The sequence below is a fragment of the Solanum stenotomum genome, chromosome 8 (genome assembly GCF_019186545.1).
Source record: "Solanum stenotomum isolate F172 chromosome 8, ASM1918654v1, whole genome shotgun sequence".
NCBI classification, from domain to species: Eukaryota; Viridiplantae; Streptophyta; class Magnoliopsida; order Solanales; family Solanaceae; genus Solanum; species Solanum stenotomum.
Genome location: NC_064289.1, coordinates 56523192 through 56549530, shown reverse-complemented (window position 1 = coordinate 56549530; position 26339 = coordinate 56523192). Strand labels below are relative to the sequence as shown.

At 30.6% G+C, this 26339-nt stretch overlaps 3 protein-coding genes and 2 pseudogenes across 5 annotated transcripts in view; 4 read left to right on the top strand and 1 right to left on the bottom strand.

Moving 5' to 3' along the window:
* LOC125872846 (receptor-like protein Cf-9 homolog) overlaps window positions 1–18905 on the top strand; it is a 315600-nt gene extending 296695 nt beyond the window's left edge. The window contains exon 5 of the mRNA XM_049553643.1: window positions 18612–18905. Within this exon, the coding sequence (XP_049409600.1) occupies window positions 18612–18892 (281 nt within the window). The 3' untranslated portion in view covers window positions 18893–18905. The remainder of the gene's footprint in view (window positions 1–18611) is intronic.
* Window positions 1–26339, bottom strand: part of LOC125872870 (vacuolar protein sorting-associated protein 2 homolog 3-like) — a 377001-nt pseudogene that overhangs the window by 288799 nt on the left and 61863 nt on the right.
* LOC125872850 (receptor-like protein Cf-9 homolog) overlaps window positions 1–26339 on the top strand; it is a 345297-nt gene that overhangs the window by 316959 nt on the left and 1999 nt on the right. The window lies entirely within an intron of this gene.
* Window positions 16553–17877, top strand: LOC125872863 (probable leucine-rich repeat receptor-like protein kinase At1g35710; annotated as a pseudogene).
* Window positions 25288–25774, top strand: LOC125872875 (40S ribosomal protein S27-3-like). Its single transcript, XM_049553670.1, has one exon. The coding sequence runs from the start codon at window positions 25306–25308 to the stop codon at window positions 25585–25587; it is 282 nt and encodes a 93-aa protein (XP_049409627.1). The 5' UTR covers window positions 25288–25305; the 3' UTR covers window positions 25588–25774.

Sequence of the window (26339 nt, the reverse complement as noted above, 5' to 3'; positions counted from 1 at the left end):
TAGTGATTAAAATAGTATGTTAAATGGTCTCTTATGTATAGTTAATGCTAAGTCGAGTTGAGAGTGATATTAGATTTATAGTAGTTATTACTAATAGTTGGAAGAACTTCTCATTTTTCGTAATAAATTATAGTAAACTTTATCCCCTTTACGAGCCTATCAATGTGTCAGCTAACCTACTTGAGAGAGTTTTTTTGTTTTGATCAACTAAATATTTTGTGGTTATGTTGAGAATGATATTGGTACTTCATGGTTTTCGTTGATAAGAGACAATGGCTTTTTAGTGTATCTTTCTTAGTATTGTAATTGAATTTGGTAAAAGCCAAAAGTTGATTTTTGCTTTGGTGGGTTTGAGCAGGACTGAGGACTTTGTTGCGGCATTGGATGAGTAAAGAAAGCCAAGATGTATTTATTTCATTGTTCTAGTCTTTTTTTTGTGCAAATTGGTCGGAAAAACTCAATATTTGTTTGTTTCCCTGTCTTTTGAATTGATAAACTTGAGCCTTGAAATATAATACAACTTAGACTTTCTTCTTTCCTTACGACTGTTTTTATGTGTCTTCCTTATTTTGGATTTTTTAGTTACTGGAAACAAAACATTACTAGGTTCTTAGATTAATGGAACAGTCTCACTTAGTATCAAGATCATGATCAATCATTCGATACCACGGAGGATGACCTAGAGAAAATGTGTGCTACTTATTTAAGGTTTTTGCTGCCTCAGTGACCAATTTACAGGTAAGTCAATATGCTTCTTTTTGTTAGATTACCTTAATTAACTCTTGACTCTAACCAAATGAGATTAGTCGATTTTAGTAGATATTAACATCTATTTGGATTTGATTTTTCATTTTATTCTGACACTTGATAATTATGAAAGGCCACTATTTCAAATGCTTTGTATATAGTGTTGTTATGATTTATGAGATGGTGTCATTTTCATTACGTGTATTTTTTCCCTTTGTTGTGTGAATCCCAATTTGGATATGAGAACTAAACATGTGAGCATGTTTTTGTTAGTACTGGATCCCGTTCTACTGTAGTCTTCTGAAATTTGGTAAAATAGCTGTTGAAAAAATTTCTATTCTAAAATTGATTATTTTTCATTCCAAGTGATCTTAAAAGAAGAGAGAATCAATGAAAACATGAATTGTCAATTCTGTGATTTTTGGTAAGACTAAGAATTCAAATATTTAATATCTCTTTAATAAGTGTATTCTCTCTTATAATTTAAGAAATTCTTATCTGCACTAGACTTTCTTTTATAGTTATATACTACCTTGCATGTAACAAAGTTATTATAATCAGAAACCTTGGGAGCATATGTCATGTATTTGAGAAAGTGAATAGGGCAAGAATGTAACAAGTCAAATGAATATCAATTACTTTGCTATATTTTCTTCATGAGCTGAATAGCTCTTTAGTTCAAATTCATAATCCAGAACTGATGAATCCGAAGCTTAAATGAAATATTTTGATGTCAATTTTTAAAAAAATAAGTGGCAGTTAGTATAAGACAAAGAACAAAGAAAAAAAGTTAATATTCTACAGTTATCTTCTCCTCACTAGAGGTGATTTTTGAAATATTTATTATCTTGTGTTTCTCTTATTCAGTATTGAGAAGGAAGACACTGTTATGGGGAGATCACACCATTATGAAATGTGATAACTTGAAAATATTTAAAACTATAATGCTGTGAAATAGCGATGTTAGTTGTTAGTAATAAAGAGATAAAAGACATAGTTATGTCAACGTTAGAAAACAGCTAGCCGCCAAAATGCATTAGAAGTCCTTCGTTAAAATAAAAAAGGTGTAGAGAGTGACAAAGAAAAACTGAATGTGTAATTTATTATTTTTGTATAAATGGATATTTGAAGGTCTTATATGCATATATGTTTTTTTTTGTACTTAAATATAATTTTTGTTCATCATTTTACTGGTAATTTGTAATATATATTTTTTTCAGTTCTTTCAAGTCCAAGTTTATTAGTTGATTTGTATTCGCTTGATTTTCTAGGTACCTCCAGCTCTTCTACGTTGTAATTATTGGGATGCAGAGGATTGACTACTAAGCTTAGGAATCTAGCTCCAGCTTATTGTAAATATTGAATTAGACTATGTTTGTGTTGTATTTGAAGCAAAGGACTCAACTATTTAAAATTATTTGTATATATACATTTTTCTTATTAGATGTTGATGCTTCTTCATTAATCATTTGCTTTTCTTTAGTGAAATTCGTTCACTACTTATAATTCCATAAAATGCATGTAAAATTATTGATGAGAAGTTGTTGTGAAATTGCTTACTCTTTAGTTAGAACAACAATTTAATTTGATAGTGTTGGGCCCGTGCTAGACATCTAGTATAATCGAACAACGTTTCATTTTCGGGTTTATGGATTGGATTCCGTCAGCCTCACGACATAATCAGAGTGAGGCTTTGGTTACCGACAAACGCTCCGGATAGAGGATAGTCTAGGCCGATTCATAGATAGATCTCTCTCCATATAGATAGGTATCTCCGTGGATAGAGATAAAGATAGGGATCCATCTAGATCTTGATTCACTATTTCCATATTTTTTCTTTTTTCTGATTGATTACCTTTTTTTTGACGACAAGCTTTCGTTTTCAATCTTAATGTAGGAGCGGAAAGCCACTTGACTGTAAGGAACTGGCCCCGGGTCCTTCCTTTCTATTCCTCGGTAAGCGGACCGTGGGAGCATGGGGGGCGATATCTGCTTTTGACTGATAGAAAGCATCTCTCTTTTGTCCCTCCGCACTAGGCGCTTACCTTTTTTGGCTATAGGGTTGGGGTGGCTTGCTGGGTGAGACTGATAGAAAGAAAGGACGGGGGGCAACCATTCTATTTGTTCTTCGCCGCTTTGGGTTGTGGGGCTTACTTCCTAGCCCCAGTGGGAGTAGTGACTAGCGTTATAGGTCGTTGGGCGGCCGGAAGGTTGCCACGAGTAAGTAAGTTTGGGGGACCGAAGGCAGTTCTCCGTGCACCGGACACGTAGCTTACCGAATCAGTTGCGACACGGATGGGAATGCATGCTACGAAAGATAGGGTCGAGTCTGATACATCAACCGTCTACTCAATATCCTTGTACAAGTCCACAATGACTACACGAGATGAACCTTGGTTTGGTGAATTGAAGTTGGTGATGTCAGAATTTGCACCTATTTGTATCTATTTAGTGATCAGCCCGCTAGTTTCTTTGATCCCACTCGGTCTTCCTTTTCTATTTTCTTCCAATAGTTCGACCTATCCAGAAAAATTGTCGGCCTACGAATGTGGTTTCTGCCAGAGAAATCCATCAATGCTACTTGATAAATGTTAAAGGGGAAACACAGATAAGGTGTATGTGGCACCTCTCTATGGCCTCCATTCTTTTTTCTCCTTTTTTGATATTTTTTTCTTAATTCTTTTCATTAAATATTTTATTTATTAAATTAAAAAAACAATCATATTTACTATTCTAATTTAATCTAATGAGTTACAAAAAACCTCCATCTATTCATATTCTCTACTTAAATAACATGTCTCTTCAACTTATTCTTATGGATTATCAAATCTATAAATTACAATCATCCATGAAAATGTTGAATATTCATTTTTCATTTTTCACATTCTTTCTTTCTATTAGTGTAGTTTTTTTCTCATTCTTTCTTTATAATAGTGTAGTTTTTTTTTCTTTAAAAAAAATAAAATTATTCTTCATCTTTTCCATAAGAAATCATAGAAAAGATAGTGACATGATATGTTCTTCACTTTGATAAAGATCAGATATATTCTTCAAAGAGATGTTCACATTAATTTAGTACAAGATCATCAAAATGAAGAAGAAAGTTTAATTATGTTGAAAGATTCATTAAGAGAGATGATCATATTAGTATAAAGTTTGAATGCTTTCAATATTTTAAAGATTCATTAATGTATTGTTTTTATTTCAATATTCTAAAATTTTGCCATGCCTGAAAGTATATTATCTATGATACATTTCTAATAGCTATTACATATTGTTGTAATTAAAAATCTCATAGAGAAATGAAGTTGCACCTCTCTTTGGCAAAAGATTCTATTTATCTTTTTTCCATAATTTTTCATATTTTTCTATTTACTTATTATTGTACAAAAAATAAATATTTCAACTATTACTCCTCTATTTATTGTTATACTTAAATGTCTGAAAAATTATTTACACTCATTATTATTCTTTGTTACAAAAAATTAAAAGTCTCAATATTCACTACTTTAATATTTCAAGATATTTGTCTATTTTTTTATTGTATTTTTTTTTCCTCTTTCACTTTTGTTAAACACAATGGAGTAGTACAAAAAGAGAAGAAGTTGATTTGCTTGCTTTCCTAATAAAACTTAAACACCCAACAAATGTTGAATAGTTCATAAGTTATTTTTGGTCTTCATTATTTTATTTTTTCCTTCTTTTATTTATTTTAAAATTCTTATCTCCATAACTTATACCTAATTGAACTTTTACTTTAATTAATATTATTAACTCTTTTTTCTTTAAATTTTTATATTCATAACCCCCAACTATTTAATTTCAAAATTTAAGATACCTTATTATATTAATTTCTTCAATTTTGTCTATATAAAGTCATTTTTTTCATTAGATTCCTACTCAAGATTATTATTTTTATTCCATATTTGAAATAGTGATATTCGATATTATTGTTATAGTATCAGATTTATACTTTAGTTTGTACTTTAGTTTGACTTCATGAAAAGACACTTGGATATGGATAGAAGGGGTGCCTAATAAAAGCTCAAAAATAATTGCATTGATTATATGATTTTTTATCATATTTATTTTTGTGATTAAGGACTTGACAAAATTGTGTTGTTATTTTTCTCTTTTTACTTACTTTTTCATATGTTCTCTCTCTATATTTTTTAAAATTTAGGTTCTTATAAATTTTTTTAATTTTACTAAATTACATTTTCATTTAGGCTCAAATTAGTTATTTGTAACTTTGTCAGAACACAACTAACTACGTTAATAGACGTTTAAATTTTATTACTGATGGCTCAAAAAAATGCATATTAAGTATTGAAATACGGAATTATTAGGTATTTCTTATGGTGAAGAACCATTTAAATTTGTTCATTTCTACTATTTCTAATGAATCACCATAATAATATAAGATATATACGAAAAATTAGCAGTAGAGGTTTATTTAGATGATAATGAAAAATAGAGAATAATAATTATTTAGATGATGATAAAAAGAGAAAAAACAAGGACAAAGAAAGGATTAAATATTGAAGAAGAAATGAAATAGAAATATTTATCTCTATTTCCTCCTATTTTTAGTTTCATCATTTATTTTTCCGAACTAAAGGAAGATTCATCGGATAGTAAATTTATCATTTGACAAAAATAAGAAAAAAAATCAAGTACTTAAATATGTTTATCCGAATTTTATGTATTAACATCATAATATATGGATTTTTTTCTTAATAAATTAGTCTTTTGTTTTTGAAAAATATTTGATAATAAAAATGTAATTCACTTAAGCTCTAATTCTAAAAAAAATATTTGTATTGTGATTTTATCATTTTTCTTATTTCTATAATTGATTTTTTATTTTTTGTATCATAATTATTTTTTAAAATAAATTTACATATATATTTCATAACTGCGCGAATCGCGGCCAAATTTCCTAGTTCACAAAATTTGGAGAGAACACTTTACGAATTATGACATGAATTATCATCAATAATAATAGGAACCTAATGTTAAGATATTTATTTGCTAAATTATCAAAATAGATTTGGCTTTTTTTTTTTTTCCAGAAGTTTTGCTTGAAAAAAGTTCCACATCATCAAACATCAATATACTAATAGAATATATCAATTAAATTGGTTGAATGACTTTATACGTAAAAATAACAATAATTAAATGACTTTTCTGATATAAAACAAAGAACAACAAAATGACTTTTTAAATAGTTGAGTGATAATATGATAAGTTAATTCTTGACATTTACTATTAAAGATAATGTAGTCCAAAAATATATTGGTTTTAAGACGCAGAATTGCTAGATATGATTTACTACTTGAAAGATGAAAATTGAGAACCAGACATGTGTACCGTATCAATGTGTTAATAACAAAACTATTTTGGCCACTTTGACTAAGTCCTTGGCTGACGGAGAATTGTTGGCTTTTCATTTTTTAAAAGAGCTTGAAAATAATTCCACACCATCATTATCTACCGAAAATATAACTTCAATTGATTAAGTGACTTTTTACGTGAAATGACAACAATTAAATAATTTTTCTGTTACAAAACAAAGAAAAGTGGCTTTCTGAATAGTTGAGTGATTATGTGAAAAATCAACTATTGGCATCTACTACACGAATTAGAGATAATGTAACCAAGAGTTTTATAGATCTAAAACTGAAAATTATTGGATATGATCCACTACTTTAGAGATAAGAATTGATAACCACACATGTTTGTATCATACGTTAAAAGTGGTCATGTCATGACCGATGTCTAATAACAAAACTATTTTGGCCACTCTGACTAAGTCCTTGACTGAAACAACTCAAAATTTGACTTGAGAATGACTATATTTTCTCTGATAGCAACCAAATTTGCAAAATTTGAAGAAATCGTGTTTCCTGTTGATCTTTAATTTATTTTGTTTTTCTTCTCGGGACTAGAGAAATGTGTTTAATTATTATTCGTGAAAACAATCTTATGAAGCTTACCCCCTATATCTCAATTTATAATGCATGGCTTGAATTCTCAAGAGTCAAATCCTTTAATTTTTATCGTAAATTCAGGCATGAAGTCTTTAAAATTTTAAAATAAAATTTATATATTTAAAAACTACGTAAAAATTACTATAAGTCATAATAATTGATCCACAAACCATCTTCAGAGTGGTTGCATTTAAAGGGAAAGAATTAGATTTTTTAATATTCACAAACCATCCTCAATGGTTGAGATATCTTAATCTATCTCTAATAAAACACTATTAATTTGCGATCCAATTTTCTTCAAGGGTCATTACCTATTCTAAAAAATTCCACAAGATACTTCATATAAAAAAATAATCTTAGTGAAGAAATTCCTTTTATATATTTGTAAATCGGTTTAAGAGTCATTGAAATTTAATTTTATCAAAAGATTCGAGCATGAGAAATTCGAAACTCTTGGAGGTCTCATAAAAATAAAATACCCTTTGCAATACGACTTTAATAGGCAGATCGTAAAATTACCTAATTTTTACACGTTATATTGACAGATAGGCCACTTACTATAAAACTATGTTCACTCCTCAAAACCCATAAGTCTCAGTTGTCTGTGAATAATTTGTGTTTCAAATTGAGACGATGATAGTTCAAGTATGGAAAATAAAAAACTTATTATTCGAAAGCAAAATGCGCAAAAAAAGTGACATTCAAATTTAATTGTGACCATTATCTCTTAATTTTCTTTGCTCTTCATTTATTTGGCTATTCATTTTTCAAAAGTTCCAGACATCAATATCTAGCAGGTCCCATAAAAACAAAACACCCTTCTCAACACGGCTAAGACAGATTGAAAAATGACAACATTTTCTCAAAGAAAAAAACAAAACAACACAAATTTGCAACATATAGAGAGAAGACATTACGAATCATCGTAACGTATAAGACTGAGAATTGTTGGATATGGTCCACAAATGTAGAGATGAGAATGGGGAACCAAACATGTCTGTATCATACACTTAGTAGGCGTTTGGTCATGCAATACCGTACCATTACATGGTATCGTGAGATGGAATCAACATTTGGACATGCGATTTTACGCTGATTCCATCTCATGATTCCATATCATGAGATGTGATTCCATATTCTCCAAAAACCATGATATGAAATTATATGGGAATTCTATATCATGATTTGAGATATTTTAATATAAAAATTGATCCACGAGTTTATATTTTGTTAAAACAACCCCACGGACTTTTGGAGCTTGGAAAAATAGATTCAATATTTTGTTAAAACAACACCACATTTATATCTACTAACCATTTTTTTCATATGTAAACAAAATTTATAATCACATCATTACTTTTTAAAATATATTATTCTCACCGACATAAAATTTATTATTCTCAAATCTCACCAACATATAGTCACTTTCACTCACACCAACCAATTGTTGAGTAACAAGTTTGTTCTGTTCATTTACTCCAACACTTAATTTTATTACTTGTACTATTTTGCATTTATTACAACTATAGTTATATCTATTTGAACATGGAGTGAAGATCTTCTCTTCATTTACTCTAATAAATTGATATGAAAGTTAGGTTGGATAGGCTTAAATGCATAATTATTTATACTCAATCAAAAAATCTTGAAGAGCCCATGAAAGGTGTTCTTTTCATTTACTCCAATATATTGATGAAGTGAAAGTTAGGTTGGATGAAACAATTACTTAAGTGGGGAACAAATAGCTTTGTAATAATTTATTATGCAATTTTATAAAAAAAAAATTATTTGATAAGATTGAATAAACAATTTGGGCTATTTTAATAGTTTTACAACTTATGAGATTTTTATGTTTATGAGAAAATATACAACACAAAAATTCCATATTGCATGTCCAAACAAAACTTCAATTTCATCTCATGATTCCATATCATGATACCGTATCGCATTGCCAAACAGGCCCTAAAAGTGGTCATGATTAATGTGCGATAACAAACCTATTTTCTCCACTTTAATTAAGTCCTTGGCTGATTAGACCTCTAACACAAAACAACCCAAAATTTGACTTGAGAATGACAAAAAAAATTGTCTGACAGCAGACAAATTAGCAAATTTGGAGAAAACGCGTTTCCTGTTGACGTGATATCATGTGAAGAACCATAAGTAAAGGTAGTGTGATATATATGAAAAGTTANTTCAAGGGTCATTACCTATTCTAACAAATTCCACAAGATACTTCATATAAAAAAATAATCTTAGTGAAGAAATTCATTTTATATATTTGTAAATCGGTTTAAGAGTCATTGAAATTTAATTTTATCAAAAGATTCGAGCATGAGAAATTCGAAAGTCTTGGAGGTCTCATAAAAATAAAATACCCTTTGCAATACGACTTTAATAGGCAGATCGTAAAATTACCTAATTTTTACACGTTATATTGACAGATAGGCCACTTACTATAAAACTACGTTCACTCCTCGAAACCCATAAGTCTCAGTTGTTTGTGAATAATTTGTCTTTCAAATTGAGACGATGATGGTTCAAGTATGGAAAATAAATAACTTATTATTCGAAAGCAAAATGTGCAAAAAAAGTGACATTCAAATGTAATTTTGACCATTATCTCTTAATTTTCTTTGCTCTTCATTTATTTGGCTATTCATTTTTCAAAAGTTCCAGACATCAATATCTAGCAGGTCCCATAAAAATAAAACACTCTTCTCAACACGGCTAAGACAGATTGACAAATGACAACATTTTCTCAAAGAAAAAAACAGAACAACACAAATTTGCAACATATGGAGAGAAGACATTACGAATCATCGTAACGTATAAGACTGAGAATTGTTGGATATGGTCCACTAATGTAGAGATGAGAATGGAGAACCAAACATGTTTGTATCATACACTTAGTAGGCGTTTGGTCATGCTATATCGTATCATGATATGGTATCGTGAGATGGAATCAACATTTGGACATGCGATTTTACGTTGATTCCATCTCATGATTCCATATTCTCCAAAAACCATGATATGAAATTATATGGGAATTCTATATCACGATTTGAGATATTTTAATACAAAAATTGATCCACGAGTTTATATTTTGTTAAAACAACCCCATGGACTTTTGGAGCTTGGAAAAATAGATTCAATATTTTGTTAAAACAACCCCACATTTATATCTACTAACCATTTATTTCATATGTAAACAAAATTTATAATCACATCATTACTTTTTAAAATTTATTATTCTCACCGACATAAAACTTATTATTCTCAAATCTCACCAACATATAGTCATTTTTACTCACACCAACCAATTGTTGAGTAACAAGTTTGTTCTGTTCATTTACTCCAACACTTAATTTTATTACTTGTACCATTTTGCATTTATTACAACTATAGTTATATCTATTTGAACATGGAGTGAAAGATCTTCTCTTCATTTACTCTAATAAATTGATATGCAATTTAGGTTGGATAGGCTTAAATGCAAAATTATTTATACTAAATCAAAAAATCTTGAAGAGCCTATGAAAGGTTTTCTTTTCATTTACTCCAATATATTGATGAAGTGAAAGTTAGGTTGGATGAAACAATTACTTAAGTGGAGAACAAATAGCTTTGTAATAATTTATTATGCAATTTTATAAATTTTTATTTATTTGATAAGATTGAATAAACAATTCGGGCTATTTTAATAGTTTTACAACTTATGGGATTTTTATGTCTATGAGGAACTATACAACACAAAAATTCCATATTACATGTCCAAACAAAACTTCAATTTCATCTCATGATTCCATATCATGATACCATATTTATTGGCTTTAAAACGTAGAATTGTTGGCTATAGTCCATTACTTTAAAGATGAAAAAGAGAACCAGACATGTCTGTATTAATATGTAATAACAAAATTCTTATGGCCACTTTGACTAAGTCATAGGCTGAAGGAGAATTGTTGGCTTTTCATTTTTTAAAAAGCTTGAAAATAATTCCACACCATCATTATCTAATGAAAATATAACTTGAATTGATTAAGTGATTTTATATGTGAAATGACAATAATTAAGTAATTCTTATGTAACAAAACAAAGAAAAGTGACTTTTCGAATAGTTGAGTGATTATGTGAAAAATCAACTCTTGACATCTACTACATGAATTAGAGATAATGTAGCCAAGAGTTTTATTGATCTATAACTAAATATTATTGGATATGATACACTACTTTAGAGATAAGAATTGATAATCAGACATGTTTGTATCATACATTAAAAGTGATCATGACCGATGTCTCATAACAAAACGATTTTGGCCACTTTGACTAAGTCCTTGGCTGACGGAGAATTGTTGGCTTTTCATTTTTTAAAAGAGCTTGAAAATAATTCCACACCATCATTATCTACCGAAAATATAACTTGAATTGATTAAGTGACTTTTTACGTGAAGTGACAACAATTAAATAATTTTTCTGCTACAAAACAAAGAAAAGTGAATTTCTGAATAGTTGAGTGATTATGTGAAAAATCAACTCTTGACATCTACTACTTGAATTAGAGATAATGTAACCAAGAGTTTTATAGATCTAAAATTGAAAATTATTGGATATGATCCACTACTTTAGAGATAGGAATTAATAATCAGACAGGTTTGTATCATACATTAAAAGTGATCATGACCAATGTCTCATAACAAAACTATTTTGGCCACTTTGACTATGTCCTTGGCTGACGGAGAATTGTTGGCTTTTTATTTTTTAAAAGAGCTTGAAAATAATTCACACTATCATTATCTACCGAAATTATAACTTGAATTGATGAAGTGACTTTTTAAGTTAAATGACAACAATTAAATAATTTTTCTGTTACAAAACAAAGAAAAGTGACTTTCTGAATAGTTGAGTGATTATGTGAAAAATCAACACTTGACATCTACTACATGAATTAGAGATAATGTAACCAAGAGTTTTATAGATCTAAAACTAAAAATTATTGGATATGATCCACTACTTTAGAGATAAGAATTGATAACCAGACATGTTTGTATCATACGTTAAAAGTGGTCATGTCATGACCGATGTCAAATAACAAAACTATTTTGGCCACTTTGACTAAGTCCTTGACCGAAACAACTCAAAATTTGACTTGAGAATGACTATATTTTCTCTGATAGCAGCCAAATTTGCAAAATTTGAAGAAAACGCGTTTCTTGTTGATCTTTAATTTATTTTGTTTTTCTTCTTGGGACTAGAGAAATGTGTTTAATTATTCTTTGCGGAAACAATCTTATGTAGCTTACTCCCTCTATGCATTGTTTGAATTTTCAAGAACCATCCTTTAATTTTTATCGTAAATTCAAGCATGCAATCTTTAAATTTTTAAAATAAAATTTATATATTTAAAAACTACATAAAAAATACTATAAGTCATAATAATTGATCCACAAACAATCTTCTAAGTGATCGCGTTTAAAGTGAAGAATTAGAGTTTTTAATATTCAAAAACCATCCTCGGAGGTTGACATAGCTTAATCTATCTCAAATAAAACACTATTAAGAAATTCCTTTTATATATTTGTAAACTCAATTGGAGAGTCATTAAAATTTAATTTTGTCAAAATATTCAAGCATGAGAAAGTTTAAACTTTTGGAGATCTCATAAAAATAAAATACCCTTTGCAAGATGACTTTATTGGGCAGATTGAAAAATCACCTAATTTTTACACATTTCATTCAAATTGAGATGACGATAGTTCAAGTAGGGAAAATACATAACTTATTATTCGAATGTAAAACTGGCAAAAAAAAGTGATATTCACATATATTTTTGACCATTATCTCATAATTTTCATTATTCATTTTTCAAAAGTTCCACATCATGAGACATTAACATCTAGCAGATCCTAACAAAATAAAACACCCTTCTCAGCACGGCTAAGACAAATTGAAAAATGACAACATTTTCTAAAAGACAAAAACAAACAACCCAAATTTGTAACAAATATACTACGAATCATGGTAACGTCTAAGATTGAGAATTGGTGGATATGATCCACAATTGTAGAGATGAGAATTGAGAACCAGACATGTCTGTATCATACATTAAAAGTGGTCATGACCGATATCTGATAACAAAACTATTTTGGCCACTTTTAACTAAGTCCTTGACGGAAACAACTCAAAATTTGACTTGAGAATGACCACATTTTCTCTGATAGCTGCCAAATTTGCAAATTTGATAAAAACATGTTTCCTGTTGATTTGCAATTTATTTTGTTTTTCTTCTTGGGACTAGAGAAATGTGTTTAATTATTCTTTGTGAAAATAATCTTACGAAGCTNACATGTTTCCTGTTGATTTGCAATTTATTTTGTTTTTCTTCTTGGGACTAGAGAAATGTGTTTAATTATTCTTTGCGAAAATAATCTTACGAAGCTTACTCCCTCTATCTCAATTTATAATGTATAGTTTGAATTTTCAAGAGCCAAATCCTTTAATTTTTATCGTAAATTCAGGCATGAAGTCTTTAATTGTTAAAATAAAACTTATATATTTAAAAACTACGTAAAAAGTACTATAAGTCATAATAATTAATCCTCAAACCATCTTCTAAGTGGTTGCGTTTAAAGGGAAAGAATTAGATTTTTTAAAATTCACAAACCATCCTCAAAGGTTAAGATATCTTAATCTATCTGTAATAAAACACTATTAATTTGCGATCCAATTTTCTTCAAGGGCCATTACCTATTCTAACAAATTCCACAAGATACTTCATATCAAAAAATAATCCGAGTGAAGAAATTCCTTTTATATATTTGTAAAATCGATTTGAGTCATTGAAATTTAATTTTATCAAAATATTCGAGCATGCAAAATTTAAAACTCTTGGAGGTCTCATAAAAATAAAATACCCTTTGCAATACGACTTTATTAGGCGGATTGAAAAATCACCTAATTTTTACACATTTCATTGACAGATATGCCACTTACTATAAAATTATGCTCACACCTCGAAATCCATAAATCTCAGTTGTTTGTGAATAATTTGTGTTTGATAGTTCAAGTAGGGAAAATAAATAACTTATTATTCGAATGTAAAACTCGCAAAAAATAAATGATATTCTATATCTACTATATTAGAAGAGCCAGTGGAAATGTTGGTATCAACATGCCTGCTTGGCGTTTTGAAGGGTATTTTTGTTATTTAAGTTTCAATTGACCAATTGTCTCGGCGGAAAGTTCAATTTCTTATAGATGTTTTGTTATATTTTGTCTGTGTAGACGTTTTTGCCATTATGAAAAAGCTACCCTTCGTGTGGGCCCAACCTCACTCTTTGGACAATTTCTTTCCTCAACATATATTATCATTTCTTTCCTTTATATTTTTTAACTTACCATTATTTATTTATCTAAACATTGTTTAGTTATATGTATTATTTATTAACATTAACATATGGACATTATATTAAAAATATTTTTTAGCTGTAATAGCTTGATTGTCGTTAAACATGTACTTTTAATGACAATTAGCTCTCTTTGTAAGTGTCCCTAAAGTCTATAGTAAAATTGAATGTAATGACAATTAACTAATGTCGGTAAATGCTTTAGCACTCTTTGTTAATGTTTATATTTATTGCCGCTAAAAATCATTTTTGTTATATTGGGAAGAAATTAAATTTTTGTTTGGTTATTATCATTTATAACGTAAGATTTATATTGATACTTAATGTACTTACTAGATTTATTAGCAATTTTTTTTAAACGTAACTTGCAACATTAAATTAAATCCATATTTATTAGTATAATACATTTGAATTGTGAATTTGACTTTTTAGTTTTATAAGACAAATTACATTAATTACATAATTAAACATTCGTATTTAGTTCGAGTTATTTTAAGGTTGTCAGTAGTTCAGGAATGAAACTAATAATTCGCATCAAATTTATGAGTTTCTTTAATACTTTTCTCTAAAAAAAATTGTATGATATAGTCTGAAATTAAATTAATATATACAAGAGTGCAACATAAAATTTCAATAAGAAAAAATAATATTGGATTTAATAGTATGAATACAATAAAATTGGATTTAATAGATATAAAATGAAAACATTAGGGATAATACATATATTGGACCTTAAACTTGGCTTCAAATTTTAACTTTGACCTCCAACTTTCATAGTGCACAAACAGACACTTTAACTATCCAACCTTTTAATAAATAAACACGCGTGTCTTACCTGGGAAAACGCGTGATGTGCACATTTTTTGCGCGAGTAGGAGTGATTTTTGAGGCCTACAACAGTAAAAAAAAAATGCTGAAATGACAACTATACCCTTAATTAATTAATTTTTTTTTTTAGTTCAAAAATGCACGTGTAAAGTGTTTAATTAGTTGGCAGCCATTGAGTGGCTCACTAATACACATGGCAGCATTTGCATTTCACGCTCTTGGCTCCAAAAATTGCGTGTTTATTTATTAAAAGGTTGGATAGTTAAAGTGCTTGTTTGTGCACTATGAAAGTTGGAGGTCAAAGTTAAAATTTGAAGCCAAGTTTAAGGTCCAATATATGTATTATTCCTAAACATTATAATGGTAAAATGCAAAAGTACCCCCAACCTATGCCCGAAATCCCAGAGACACACTTATATTATAGCAAGGTCCTATTACCCCCCCCCCCCGAACTTATTTTATAAATAATTTTCTATCCCTTTTCGACCTACGTGGCACTATCAACCAGATAGCTTGAAAAAATTGTCAACACGCGCTAGGCCCAGAAGATAGTGCCACGTAGGCCGAAAAGAGGTAGAAAATTATTTATAACATAAGTTTGGAGGGGTGGGGGTAATAGGACCTTAGTATAGTATAAGTGTCTAAAATTTCGGGCATACGTTGGGAGGGGGGGGGGGTACTTATGCATTTTCCCCATTATATTATGAACAACAGTAGTAGTCGAAACATAAATAAATTTCATGTCTATTAAAAAGTAATAATTGACATGACTATTTTGCTGTTCTATCCATATTAACTACGTAATGTTTAATATTAAATCTTGAAAAATGAGTTGGAGAATAAATAATTAATGCTAACGTTAGTAATGAAAAATAATAATTTTCTTTTCTTGATATATTACAAGTGACAAATAAAAATAAAAATCTATTTTTAAAATAATGAAAGTGTAAAAATGAATAAGGAGAGTATATCATAATTGAAATTGTTAGGCCATGTGCAGCACGGGCGTTCTTCATCTAGTTCAAATATAGTTTTGACCATACATTATCTCTTAATTTTCTTTGCTCTTTCATTTATTTGGCTATTCTTTTTTCAAAAGTTCCACATCATCAGACATCAATATCTAGCAGGTCCAATAAAAATATAACACCCTTCTCAACACGCCTAAGACAAATTGAAAAATGACAACATTTTCTCAAAGACAAAAACAAAACAACCCAAATTTGCAACAAAGACATAACAAATCATCGTAACGTCTAAGATTGAGAATTGTTGGATATGATCCACTACTGTAGAGATGAGAATTGAGAATCAGACATGTCTGTATCATACACTAATAGTGGTCATAATCAATTTGTGATAACAAAAACTATTTTGGCCACTTTGATTAAGTCCTTGCCTGAATTAGACCTCCAACACAAAACAATCCAAAATTTGACAAGAGAATGACAACATTTTTTTCTCCGATAGCAGCCAAATTAGCAAATTTGGAAAAAACGCGTTTCCTGTTGGTCTTTAACTAGTATAAGTTACGTACAATATCAAATCCTATGAATCCGAAACAATAAAACTCAAAATATGATGATGGTTTCTAGCAAAACATTCTCTTCGCTTCAGTTTTTCACTCTTTTGTACCTCTTTACAGTTACTTTTGCTTCCACTGATGAAGCAACTGTCCTCTTGAAATGGAAAGCAACTTTCAAGAACCAGAATAATTCCTTATTTGCTTCATGGACGCCAAGTTTTAATGCATGCACGGACTGGTATGGAGTTATATGCTTTAATGGGAGGGTAAACACGTTGAATATTACAAATTCTAGTGTCATTGGTACACTCTATGCTTTTCCGTTTTCTTCCCTCCCTTTTCTTGAAAATCTTGATCTTAGCAAGAACAATTTCTCTGGCACCATTCCACTTGAGATTGGTAATCTCACTAATCTCGTCTTTCTTAACTTGAACATCAATCAGTTTTCAGGAACAATCCCAGAACAAATCGGTTCACTAGCCAAGCTTCAGATCCTCCGTATATCTAAAAACCATTTAAATGGTTCTATTCCTGAAGAAATAGGTTACCTAAGGTCTCTTACTAAGCTGTCTTTGGGTAGGAACTTTCTTACTGGTTCCATTCCAGCTTCATTGGGGAATTTGAACAACTTGTCTTTTTTGTATCTTTTTAATAATCACTTTTCTGGCTCTATTCCTCGAGAGATAGGTTACCTAAGGTCTCTTACTGAGCTAGAATTGAGTAGTAACTCGCTTAATGGCTCTATTCCTGCTTCATTGGGGAATTTGAGCAACTTGTCTGTTTTGGATCTTTTTGATAATCACTTTTCTGGCTCTATTCCTGCTTCATTGGGGAATTTGAGCAACTTGTCTGTTTTGGATCTTTTTGATAATCACTTTTCTGGCTCTATTCCTCTAGAGATAGGTTACCTAAGGTCTCTTACTTATCTATATTTGGGTAATAACTCTCTTAATGGATCTATTCCTGCTTCATTTGGCAATTTGAGAAATCCGGAAAATATGATTCTCAATGATAACAATCTCATTGGGGAAATTCCTTCATTTGTGTGCAATTTGACATCACTGGAAGTGTTGTATATGTCGAGAAACAATTTGAAGGGAAAAGTTCCACAATGTTTGGGTAATATCAGAAGCCTCCAGGTTTTGATGATGTCACATAATAATCTCAGCGGAGAGATCCCTTCATCTATTTCCAATTTAACATCACTACAAATTCTAGATTTGGGCAGAAACAATCTGGAGGGAGCAATTCCACAATGTTTTGGCAATATTAGTAGCCTCCAGGTTTTTGATATGCAGAATAACAAACTTACAGGGACTCTTCCAACAAATTTTAGCATTGGAAGTTCACTTATAAGTCTCAACTTGCATGGCAATGAACTAGAGGGTGAAATCCCTCGATCTTTGGCCAATTGCAAAAAGCTGCAAGTTCTTGACCTAGGAGATAATCATCTCAATGACACATTCCCCATGTGGTTGGGAACTTTGCCAGAGCTGAGAGTTTTAAGATTGACATCGAATAAATTGCATGGACCCATAAGATCTTCAGGTGCTGAAATCATGTTTCCTGATCTTCGAATCATGGATCTCTCTAACAATGCCTTCTCGAAAGACTTACCAACGAGTCTGTTTCAACATTTGAAAGGCATGATGACTATTGATCAAACAATAAAGTTACCAAATTATAAAGGAGGTGGATTCTACTACCAAGACTCGGTGGTTGTTGTAACAAAGGGATTGAAGCTTGAAGTTGTGAAAATTTTGTCTTTGTACACAGTTATTGATCTTTCAAACAATAAATTTGAAGGACGTATTCCTAGTGTTCTAGGAGATCTCATAGCTCTTCGGGTATTGAATATGTCTCATAATGGATTGAAAGGTCATATACCACTATCACTTGGAAATTTATCTGTAGTGGAGTCCTTAGACCTTTCGTTTAACCAGCTTTCGGGAGAGATACCACAACAACTTGCTTCTCTTACGTCTCTTGAATTCTTAAATCTCTCCCACAATTATCTCCAAGGATGCATCCCTCAAGGACCCCAATTTCATACCTTTGAGAACAGTTCATTTGATGGTAATGATGGATTACGTGGATTCCCCGTTTCAAAAGGTTGTGGCAATGATCCTGTGTCAGAGACAAACTATACAGTGTCTGCGCTAGAAGATCAAGAAAGAAATTCTGAATTTTTCAATGATTTTTGGAAAGCAGCTCTGATGGGCTATGGCAGTGGACTATGCATTGGCTTATCCATAATATATTTCTTGATCTCAACTGGAAATCTAAGATGGCTTGCAAGAATCATTGAAGAACTGGAACACAAAATTATCATACGAAGGAGAAAGAAGCAGCGAGGTCAAGGGAATTACAGAGGAAGAAATAATCGCTTCTAGACAAGTTTGATTTCAGAACTTCAGGTTTTCAAGCTAAGCTCTACACTAATCTTTTTTAGTTTATTCTAACAACTAATATATTAGGTTTTATGCTTTTTGTTATCAACAAATACGTATTAACGCTTGATACGAATTGCAAGTAATCAGTTGGAAGCTGTGATAACAAAGGCTAAAAATTTATAGTTGTGTGACTCACTTTCTTATTTTTTCAGATTTTCAGGTGCCTGTTGGAGTAATGGATTTGGTTCTTCCTATGTTGCAGCTTATGATTGTTGGATTTGATTTTTAGTTTTATTAGCTTTTCTTAACCTGGGAAAATGTAATATTATGAATTTTGATGATATACAATAAATGTTGTGTGTATTGAATGATGTGTATGCATTTCTCGGATCAATAATACTCACCTCAAAGAATCTAAGAGAGCTGAATTAATGGAGGAAGATATTTAGCGTGTGATATAAGAAAGAGCACTAACAAAGAAGAATATGTAACAACCTTGGGCGTAACCTATGTTGCTCGGACTCTTCAAAAGTGCTAACGGGTGCGTGTCAGATTCTCCAAAAGTAGTGTATTTTTGGAGAATCCGAGACGGGTGCGGCATCAAAAGTGAAGAGTCCGTGCAACTAAGGGCGTAACTAGTTAACTCACACCCCAAAGCTAGTTATTATGGTGGGAGAGGCCAAGTTTTACTTTTTGTGATAAGGTTGTCGTAGAAACAGTTTCTTGCAGAGATGTAGAGTGAGGTTGCATACAAAATTGCAATACACCCTTGTGGTCCGGCCCTTCACTTAGCCTTTAATTATACAAACATAATGAAGGAGAGATTCAAGGACAGGAAGCACAAAATCAAGAAGACATAGCTGATGTGCCTCAACTACAACTACAAGTTCATATTTGTGCTAGCAGTAAATGTAATCAGGTTATCCATCAAATCAAGATGTTGCTCTCTGTTCAATTTCCTAAAGAACAATTCTTGCATCAATGGAAAGATTAATATCAAATGTCTAAGATGGAGCATGCCTAGTCCTGAAAATTATTGGATATGGTCCACTACTTTAGAGATAAGAATTGAAAACCAGACAAAAGTGGTCATGACCAATGTGTAATAACAGAACTATTTTGGTCACTGGTTAACTCACACCCCAAATCTAGTTATTATGGTGGGAGAGGCCAAGTTTTATTTTTTTGTGATAAGGTTGTTGTGGAAACAGTGAGGTTGCATACAATACACCCTTGTGGTCCGGCCCTTCGCTCAGCCTTTTATTATACAAACAGGCTTACTCAAAGTAAACTGTTTTTGTCATTTGAATTCATCAATAATGCTCCTTGTTGTGCTCATAGCACTTTGAAACTTTCCTTTGCCAATTGCAATAATGTTAGTTTGAAACATTTGTGTGTTCTATTTCCAGATACAAGGGGGTATACTAGTTAGTTTGAAACAGCACTGGCAAGACAGAATATTGTAAAATGACCCTAACAACAGGGAAGTTCCGTAGTTCCGTCTAATCTATTCAAGGTAGCTGATAATTCACACGATGCATTTAATAGCTCAACCAACTCTGGAACAAATGGTGCACGAAATGGCTGCTATGGCTCATTACCATGACTATGGTGTTCTCATGTTACAACAGGTTACCAATATGACTCAATTACAAACAACTGTTACAACACGAAGCTTTGATGATGCAGCAGAAATGGTTATTGTGTCGAACTGCTGCTATGACTCAACATAAAGAAGGAGAGATTCAAGAGTAGGAACCACAAAATCAAGAAGATATAGCTAATATGCCTCAACTACAAATTCATGTTTGTGTTAGCAGTAAATGTAATCAGGTTATCCATCAAACCAAGAACAATTCTTGCATCAGTGGGAAAATATTCCTTACCAGGTTGAGAGATTCATGGCTAAGATTAATATCAGATGTCTAAAATGGAGCATGCCTAGTCCTGAAAATTATTGGATATGGTCCAGTACATTAGAGATAACAATTGAAAACCAGACATGTCTGTATCATACATTAAAAGTGGTCATGATCAATGTGTCATAACAGAACTATTTTGGCCACTTTGACTAAGTCCTTTGCTGAATTAAATGTGTAACTCAAAACAAAATCAAAATTTGACTTGAGAATGACCACATTTTCTCTAATAGCAACCAAATTTGCAAATTTAAAGAAAACGCGTTTCCTGTTCTTTTTGGGACCAGAGATATGTGTTTAATTACTATTTGCGAAAACAATCATATGAAGATTACTCCCTCTATCTCAATTTGTAATGCATGGTCTGGATTTTAAAGAACCAAATAGTTTAATTTTCACCAAAAAATCAGGGAAGTCTTTAGAAAATTTAAAATAAAATTTATATATTTTGAAACTACAGAAAAAGTACTATAAGTTACAATAATTTATCCGCAAACCATCTTCGGAGTGATCGCGTGTGAAGTGAAAGAATTGGAGTTTTTAATATCCAGAAACCATCTTCGGAGGTTGAAATATCTTAATCTTTCTCTAATTAAAAAACTATTAATATCTAGTTTTCATCAAGGGTCATTACCTATTCCGACAAATTCCACAAGATACTTCATCATATCAAAATATAATCTCAGTGAAGAAATTCTTTTATTTGGAAAATCGATTTGAGAGTCATTGAAATTTAATTTTATCAAAATATTCGAGCATGAAAAATGTGAAACTCTTGGAAGTCTCATAAAAATAAAATACCCTTTGCAACACGACTTTATTTGGTAGATTGAAAAATCACCTAATTTTTACACATTTCATTGATAGATTGGCCACTTACCATAAAATTACACTCACTCCTCAAAACCATAAGTCTCAGTTGTTTGTGAATAATCTGTGTTTCAAATTGAGACAACAATAGTTCAAGTAGGGAAAATAAATAACTTATTATTCGAATGTAAAACTCGCAAAAAAGTGATATTCAAATTTAATTTGAATATATCATTTAAATTGATTGAATGACTTTATATAGAAAAATGACAATAATTGAGTGATTTTTCTGTCACAAAACAAAGAACAGAAAAAACGACTATTTGAATAATTGATGATAATATGAGAAGTCAATACTTGACACCCGCCATATAAATTCTCACTAGTCAAATTAAAGATAATGTAACCTAGAAATTTATATGCTTAAGACGTAGAATTGTTGGATATAGTCCATTACTTTAAAGATGAAAATGAGAACCAAACATGTCTGTATTAATATGTAACAACAAAACTATTTTGGCCACTTTGACTAAGTCATTGGATGATGGAGAATTGTTGGCTTTTCATTTTTTAAAAGAGCTTGAAAATAATTTCACACCATCATTATCTAACGAAAATATAACTTGAATTGATTAAGTGACTTTATACGTGAAATGACAATAATTAAGTAATTTTTATGTAACAAACCAAAGAAAAGTGACTTTCCGAATAGTTGAGTGATTATATGAAAAATCAACTCTTGACATCTACTACATGAATTAGAGATAATGTAGCCTAGAGTTTTATTGATCTAAAACTGAAAATTATTGGATATAATCCACTACTTTAGAGATAAGAATTGAGAACCAGACGTGTTTGTATCATACATTAAAAGTGGTCATGACCGATGTCGAATAACAAAACTATTTTGGCTACTTTGACTAAGTCCTTGACTGAAACAACTCAAAATTTGACTTGAGAATGACTATATTTTCTCTGATAGCAACTAAATTTGCAAATTTGAAGGAAAGGTGTTTCTCGTTGATCATCAATTTATTTTAATTTTCTTCTTTGGACTAGAGAAATGTATTTTATTATTCTTTGCGGAAACAATCTTATGTAGCTTACTCCCTCTATGCATTGTTTGAATTTTCAAGAGCCATCCTTTAATTTTTATCGTAAATTCACGCATGCAGTCTTTAAATTTTTTAAATAAAATTTATATATTTAAAAACTACATAAAAAATACTATAAGTCATAATAATTGATCCACAAACCATCTTCTAAGTGGTCGCGTTTAAAGTGAAGAATTAGAGTTTTTAATATTCAAAAACCATCCTCGGAGGTTGACATAGCTTAGTCTATCTCAACTAAAACACTATTAAGAAATTCCTTTTATATATTTGTAAACTCGATTTGAGAGTCATTAAAATTTAATTTTATCAGAATATTCGAGCATGAGAAAGCCTTTGCAATATGACTTTATTAGGCAGATTGAAAAATCACCTAATTTTTACACATTTCATTCAAATTGAGATGACGATAGTTCAAGTAGGGAAAATACATAACTTATTATTCGAATGTAAAACTCACAAAAAAAAAGGGTGATATTCACATATATTGTTGACCATTATCTCATAATTTTCTTTATTCATTTTTCAAAAGTTCCACATCATGAGACATCACAACTAGTAGATCCCAACAAAATAAAACACCCTTCTCAACACAGCTAAGACAGATTGAAAAATGACAACATTTTCTAAAAGACAAAAACAAACAACCCAAATTTGTAACAAAGACACTACGAATCATGGTAACGTCTATGACTGAGAATTGATGGATATGATCCACTATTGTAGAGATGAGAATTGAGAACCAAACATGTCGGTATCATACATTAAAAGCGGTCATGACCGATGTCTGATAACAAAACTATTTTGGCCACTTTTGACTGAGTCCTTGACTGAAACAACTCAAAATTTGACTTGAGAATGACCACATTTTCTCTGATAGCTGCCAAATTTGCAAATTTGATAAAAATATGTTTCCTGTTGCTTTGCAATTTATTTTGTTTTTCTTCTTGGGACTAGAGAAATGTGTTTAATTATTCTTTGCAAAAACAATCTTACGAAGCATACTCCCTCTAACTCAATTTATAATGTATAGTTTGAATTTTCAAGAGCCAAATCATTTAATTTTTATCATAAATTCAGGCATGAAGTCTTTAAATTGTTAAAATAAAATTTATATATTTAAAAACTACGTAAAAAGTACTATAAGTCATAATAATTAATCCGCAAACCATCTTCTAAGTGGTCGCGTTTAAAGGGAAGGAATTAGATTTTTTAATATTCACAAACCATCCTCAAAGGTTGAGATATTTTAATCTATCTCTAATAAAACACTATTAATTTGCGATCCAATTTTCTTCAAGGGTCATTACCTATTCTAACAAATTCCACAAGATACTCCATATCAAAAAATAAGCCGAGTGAAGAAATTCCTTTTATATATTTGTAAAATCGATTTGAGTCATTGAAATTTAATTTTATCAAAATATTCTAGCATGAGAAATCTGAAACTCTTGGAGGTCTCATAAAAATAAAATACCCTTTGCAATACGACTTTATTAGGCGGATTGAAAAATCACCTAATTTTTACACATTTATTGACATATAGGCCACTTACTATAAAATTACGTTCACTCCTCGAAACCCATAAGTCTTAGTTGTTTGTGAATAACTTGTGTTTCAAATTGAAACGATGATAGTTCAAGTGGGGAAGATAAATAACTTATTATTCGAATGTAAAACTCACAAAAAAAAATGATATTCTATATCTACTATATTAGAAGAGCCAGTGGAAATGTTGGTATCAACATGCCTGCTTGGCATTTTGAAGGGTATTTTAGTTATTTAAGTTTCAATTGACCAATTGTCTCGGAGGAAAGTTCTATTTCTTATAGATGTTTTGTCATATTAGTATAACTTACATAAATCCTATAGTGTAAAATCTAAATTACATTTTATCCCTATTCTTTTCTATCTTACAAAAATCCCTTAAAAATTGTAGCATCCGAATACATAGCGTCCGATACATTAAATAACTTGATTGTTGCGCTTAAAAAGGAATCTAAATGTAAAATTAATTATCAGTCCACAAATCACGCAAAAGAGATTAATATCAATCTATTCCAATCCCTAATAGATTTAGAGAATTCAAAATTCAAAGTTTCTTCTCATCCATCTATCCCAAATCATAACAGATCCAAATTAGACGATCCATGATGACTTTATCAAAAAAAAAAAAAAGATTTTTAGAATTTTAAGTGAGTGATCTGAGTTATGAACGATGTAATAGTGATGGAATAGTTGTTGGACAAACGGTTTCTTTTGTAAATCTCATATCCGCCATCACTACTGAATCGAATCTCAAATCCGCCATTGAAACAACAGACAAGATGGCTGGAGAGATACATTATTTTGATGCTAAATCTGGTAGAATTGTACGTGTCGAAGTTGAGAAAAAGATACTCGCTAAATAAAGTAGCGCTCATCTTTGTACTGGATTAGTTGTTTTGTATTGTGAATTAGTATTTTTGATTTTTTGATACATAAGTCCTGATATTATTCATGATACAACGTTAGTTACTACATTATACATAAATAGGTTGCATCTGTTATCGTACAAAAGCTTCAAGACAATATGTGTATTCCAAAGATTTCAAATGACACTGACTTGCTTCACCCTCCTACTGAGCTTGAGAAGCAAAAACACAAGCTTATGTGTTTGGTCCAATCACCTAATTCTACTTTTCTAGATGTCAAATGTCAAGGCTGGTTCCAAATAACAACAATTTTCAGCCACTTGCAAACCGTGGTTGCATGCCCCAATTGCCAGCAAGTGTTATGCCAGCCAATTGGTGGCCGCGCAACACTTACTGAAGGATGCTCTTTTAGGGTTAAAGACAATGATATGATGGTCTAGGGTTGATACTTCCTAGAGGTACTTTTAAGCTATGATATATTTTAAACTAGGTTTTTAAAGAATGAGTTGGTCAAGAGAACTTTTCCTTTGCTCAATACTTTTTTTGATGTCATTCTGACTATAATATTGTCCATCTTGTTAGTCTTGACACATTTTGAAGTAATTAATCTTCTACTCCATGTTTGCTAAAAAAAAAAAAGTTAAATCATATGTGTTAGATTTTTAGATTTGTGTATCATTGTGTGGTAATTCTAAAGTATCAGAAACATGTGAAATACTTCTTTGTTTTTTAAATATATCATTGATGATGCGTGTGTAATTATGGTACATTGGTATGAAATATATCATGTAGTTATTCTGTATCTGAAACATGTAAAATGTTGAGGACAATATGGTATGTTGAGATTAGTTGTAATAATGTATCTTGCATTGGTTTTTTTTGGAATGATACATGAAACAGTAGCAAACTTTTAATGTATCTTGTACAATTGCAACAGTGAACAAAGGGAGCATGATGACTTCTAACATTGCAAAATATATCAATAGTTAGCTTGTTGAGGCACGACAACTACCTACATTATACTTTTTGAAAGAAGCTAGAATTCTATTTGGTTCTTGAAAGTGCAAAAATGGGGAAATAACATCTTTTACAAATGATACATTAGAGAGGATTTATAATGTAATGTATCTCTAACTTTTACAAGATTTCAGGTTGTTTCATCTTTTTGATATTTTTGTATCAGATCATGATA